The sequence below is a fragment of the Talpa europaea genome (genome assembly GCF_964194135.1).
Source record: "Talpa europaea genome assembly, chromosome: 7".
NCBI classification, from domain to species: Eukaryota; Metazoa; Chordata; class Mammalia; order Eulipotyphla; family Talpidae; genus Talpa; species Talpa europaea.
The window spans coordinates 8,775,429-8,780,416 of record NC_140074.1 but is presented as its reverse complement, the minus strand read 5'-3'; the positions used below and the strand labels follow the sequence as shown (position 1 = coordinate 8,780,416).

Genomic DNA, 4,988 nt, shown 5'->3' with positions numbered 1-4,988 from the left:
CATTGTGCACAGGCTGTTGAAAGCAATGTCTATGACCCCAGCGTTGGTTCTCTGGGTTTCTCTGCTGGGACGGACTGTTTCATCCGTGACTCCTAGATTCTAACCAGACAGTGTGGGCGCCCTGACAGCCAGGGTCCTCCTCAGGGTCAGGCTGGGAGAGTGGGTCCAAGCACAGCTCACCCAAGACAGAAGTCAGGGGGTCCCTGTGGAGCTGCCCCCGTCACCCTAAATGGAATTGTCACGGAACCTGCTGGCACACAGGGGGCCAGGCCCCAGAGGGGATGCAGGGAGCTTGGACAGTTGCCCCATCTCTCCCTAACTAGCAGGTGTGGGACTGGGTCTCAGGAGACACAGCCTGTGAAAAGTCAGCAGCTCCTCCGGGGTCAACGCCTGAGGCATCACTGAAGCCCCGAGTCTTCCGTCTGTGCTGTTCTGAGGACAGAGAGGGGCTCTGTGGCTCCAGCATGTGTTCTTGGGGACACAGTGGCTCAGCAATCCCCATCTCACCACCGGAAATTTCAGAGGCTGGGGCTGGCCAGCACGTCCAGGTAAGAGCTGAGGTGCAGAGGTAGGGAAGGAGCACAGAGTCCTCCTACGGCTTGCGTGTGAGCACCTGTAGGACCAAACACACACATACACACACACACACACACACAGCCCACAGACTCCTCCCTTTCTCTTGCTTTCCATTTCATTGCTACATCCCATCTGCCAATATCTGGGCTGCACCATGTGGGTCACCTCCCTGGCCAGGGATTGAACTCATGCTGCAGTGCTGAGGCTTAACCCCTTGCGCCACCAGGGAGGCCCCGACTGTATTTTTAATTTCAGTGATAATCAACCTGGCATTGACCCCACGGCCCTGACTGCTCATGGCATTTCTTCCTCAACACCTCCAACAGGAGCGGGGGGCATTGTCACTGTGATCGCCCAGGATGGCTGATGACAGAACTTCAGCTGACTCCACCCCCTGGCCCCCTCGGCAAAATGCTCAGGTGAGGATATTGTCTAACCTCAGACAGAGGAGCAAAGGCCACAGCCAGGAAACATTTCCCCAAGATAAAAAGTCCTGAGAGGATGAGAGATGGGGTGACCCTCCCCCTCCTCACATGCCCCACTTGTCCCAGGTTCTCATGTCCTACCACACGTAGCGGCCACAGCCCCTGCTCCCCACCAGTAGCTCGCCCTCCATGCTGGCTCCCTGCTGTTCATGAGGCCTTCAGCAGGGACACGACCTGCAAACCAGCAGGTGAGCTTAGGGCTGTGCTGGCACCCTTGGGAGTTCCCGGGTCACATTTGAACCCCTTAGGCTTGAGACACCCAAAAGAAGCAGGCTACCCACAGTGGTCTAGGAAGGTTCAATAAGCAAAGGGACTTGCCTGCCAGACTTATATCAAGGCACCATGGGAGAGAACCATTTCCACGCCTGCCCGGGAGCCTCTTACAAGCTGATCTGCGTGGCTGCAAAATCTGTCTCTCCTGAGGCGATGAACAGGAGAGGCTGCCACTGGGGGAGAGCAGGCAGAAAGTGCTTCCCAAGACAGGGCAGGGCTAGGAGCCCCTGATGCCCCCTGGCACCCCCTTCAGTTGGCATGTCAATCAGATTCCAAGCCTTCCTCCTACTGGAGGGATGGAATTGACCAGGTCGGCCTGAGAAAAAGGAACAGAGATCACCCCCTTGCTGGCTGCAGGGTGCCAGAGCCCAGGTAGCCAAACAGACATGCTGATGGGGAGGAAGATGATGATGCTGCATTTGAAAGTCTTTCAAAGAAAACTAAATGTGAAGAGGGTCTTTGAGCTGAATCCCAGTGCGGACTCTCAGACAACGCAGGAAAATTGCACACTACACATCTGGAACCAAATCTGCAACGCCACCTGATGCTGCCTCACCCCGGCACCCAGTCCTCATCTTGTAGCGTTGGCAAATGAGCAGGTAGAGCTTCTACTGATCTCAGGGTCCCCTTCAAGTTTTAGAGAAAAAATCCCAGCTTTGACTGTAACACTTAGCATCTACCCTACCTGAAACAAGTTTCTCCTCTGATTTCTCTGCCTTAGAACGAATTTAGGAACCTAAGCAGCAGCCCTGACTTCCTGCTCCTGGGCTTCTCTGAACACCCAGAGCAGCAGCCTCTCCTCTTTGGGCTCTTCCTGGCCATGTACCTGGCCTCTGTGCTGGGCAACCTGCTCATCATCCTGGCCATCGGCTCTGACTCTCGCCTCCACACCCCCATGTACTTCTTCCTGGCCAACCTGTCCTTCATCGACACCTGCTTCTCCTGCACCATTGTCCCCAGACTGCTGGTCAACATTCAGACGCAGCACCACACCATCTCCTATGCTGGGTGCCTCGTGCAGATGTACTTCTTCATGACCTTGGCACTGTTGGACGACTTCCTGCTGGCCGTGATGGCCTATGACCGCTACGTGGCCGTCTGCCTTCCCCTCCACTACGCCACCATCATGCATCCCCAACGCTGCCTGCTGCTGGTCGCCGCATCCTGGCTCTGCTCCCATCTCCTGGCCTTCTCTCTCACTCTCCTCATGTCTCAGTTCTCCTTCTGCGCCTCTCATTCCATCCCACACTTCTTCTGTGATCTTCCCCCTCTCCTCAAGCTCACCTGTTCAGACACCCAGAGCTTTCAAATCATTATGTTTGCTGAAGCAGCACTCTCAGGTGTGGTCCCTCTCACCTGTGTCCTGGTCTCTTATGCCCACATCATCCACACCATCCTCAGCATCTCCTCTGCTGGGGGAAAGAACAAAGTCTTCTCTACCTGTGGTTCCCATCTCACAGTTGTTACTCTCTTTTACGGGACTGTTTTCCTGGTGTATTTCCAGCCCTCATCCTCCTACTCAGCAGACACTGGAATGGTGGCCTCTGTGGTATACACGATGGTCACCCCCATGCTGAACCCCTTCATCTACAGCCTGCGGAACAGGGACATCAAGGGAGCTTTGTGGAGACTCTTTAGCAGGGGAAAATGCACTTCTCCATAAAGGCTCCTTTCCAGCTTGGAAGCTCAGATTCCTTGCAATCCCTTCTTCCAACATTTCTCCAGTTTTGGAGAAACTCAAATTTAAGACAGGATGGATGTTCAGCATCACGATCTAACAAAGGGAGATTGCCTGACTGGAAAGGAACCAACTTGCCAAGGACAGAACTACAGCCTGGAGAGGCAGGTGCCAGTAATCCCTCCACAGGAGCTGGTTAGTGGGATAGTTACCTACTGATTCCAACCAGACAGTGAGGACCACCGAAAGCACCACAGCAGACAAGACCTAGCTTGGAAACTCAGCCAGCATCTCAGGCTACAAGAAGTCCCACAACTCGAGGAAATATTGGAAAGTAATCATCAAAGGGTAAAATGCTCAACTACCAGGGACCACTGCCAAACTCAACTTGAGAAGCAACTCATAAAGATGAAGCTCCAAGTGGAAAAAACGGGACCATGAAGACACACAGTATACTGGCAATAACGTTGATGATTTCAGGAGAGAACCTAGATTGATTGAAAATTACCAGTACTGAAATCACACATTCAGAGTAACTCTACACTTATAAGTGAATGCTCATTAGTTATTTAGACAAATCCCTGATGTTTAGTTTTAACTGGTTTCCTTCATTTGTGTCTATTACAGAATAATATATGACTTCTATGGTAAATTTTTAAGTAATCTATGGCCCATTTAAATGCAACCACTGGGGCCTCCCCAATGGCACAGCGGTTGAGCACTGGGCTGCGAAGCTGCCTGCAGCCTCTGCAGTGCCGGTTCGATCCCCGGCCACTGGCGAGGGTCCCACATGGTGCGCAGACCTCTCCTGCCATGCCCACTACTCCTTCAGCAGTGTACTTTGGTCCTTCTGCCTGTTCTGCTCCCCACTCTGGCTCTGGTGAATTCTCTCACCCTCCCACGCTTCTCACTGTATCCAGTGCTTGTATAAATAAATAAATAAATCTTTTTTAAAAAATAAATAAATAAATGCAACCACTGGTAATATTTGACATCGTTTCCCTCCTGTCTTTTCAATTGCTCTTTGTTCTTTTTTGTCTCCATTGAGAAAATTCTGCAGGTGCAATTATATATACATTTTTGCTAAATCTATATTACAACCGCCAGACTTCTATCAAGTCTCTTTCAACTCTCTTTTCTCCACATTATTTCTCTTTCAACTCTCTTTTCTCCACATTATTGTCTTCCTGAACATTTTTGGCTACGATGACATCAGCAGAGCAATTCATAGTTTATATAATTTTTCACCATTGCTGGAAGATAAGGGATTCCTGAGCTTTCACTATCACAAATAGCATTAAAATGAACCTCCTTTTGGGTTCAAAATAAGTGGGTTGCTATTGTATGGGGAATATAAAAATAAAATTTATTTTAAAAAATAAAATAAAGCAAAAGGTTGGGGAAAAAGAGATCATTTCTATATTCATAGCATGTGACTTTTCTCATTTTCAGAAATAGAATATCTAAACAGAACATTTTTTGGGTTCATTATCTATGTTGCCAAAATGCCCAAATGAGAGTGCCCTTTTAGCTACATCCTCTCCATACTTTCAAATTTCCACTTCTTTCTCATTAATGTGTTAGCAGAATGGTTGTTGTCTGTTTTACTTTTATTTTCTTTGATTAATGAGTGAATAATGTTCCTGAGCAAATTTTTTAAATTATGTCATTAATTGTTTTCCATGGTTTCTTCCCATTAGCTACTGGGAATTTTGGAATTATACTGGTTTCTCCATACTAAATACATTATACCTTCATCTTCTTTGTCCAGATAATGATACCACGTAACATTTCTTCTCTCTGTGATTTTTTTATATAGGAAGTTTTTATTTTGTTTACTAGGAAGTCAAGATATCTTCTCTGTAACCCCATTCCTTGCTGGAGTTATAGTTTGAAAATCCTTTCCTAAAAGAATCTTTACAAATAGATACTATTAAATGTTTTCCAGTGGAACACATTATTTTTTTTTATAATAA

General features: G+C 48.3%; 1 protein-coding gene across 1 annotated transcript; it reads left to right on the top strand.

Moving 5' to 3' along the window:
* Positions 1-2,154: 2,154 nt before the first annotated feature.
* Positions 2,155-2,997, top strand: LOC311172785 (olfactory receptor 1G1-like; the record flags this gene model as incomplete). The annotated part of the gene is made up of 1 exon (XM_084236314.1): positions 2,155-2,997. One exon carries the CDS (start codon positions 2,155-2,157, stop codon positions 2,995-2,997), a length of 843 nt encoding a protein of 280 aa, XP_084092440.1.
* Between the last annotated feature and the right edge of the window lie 1,991 nt (positions 2,998-4,988).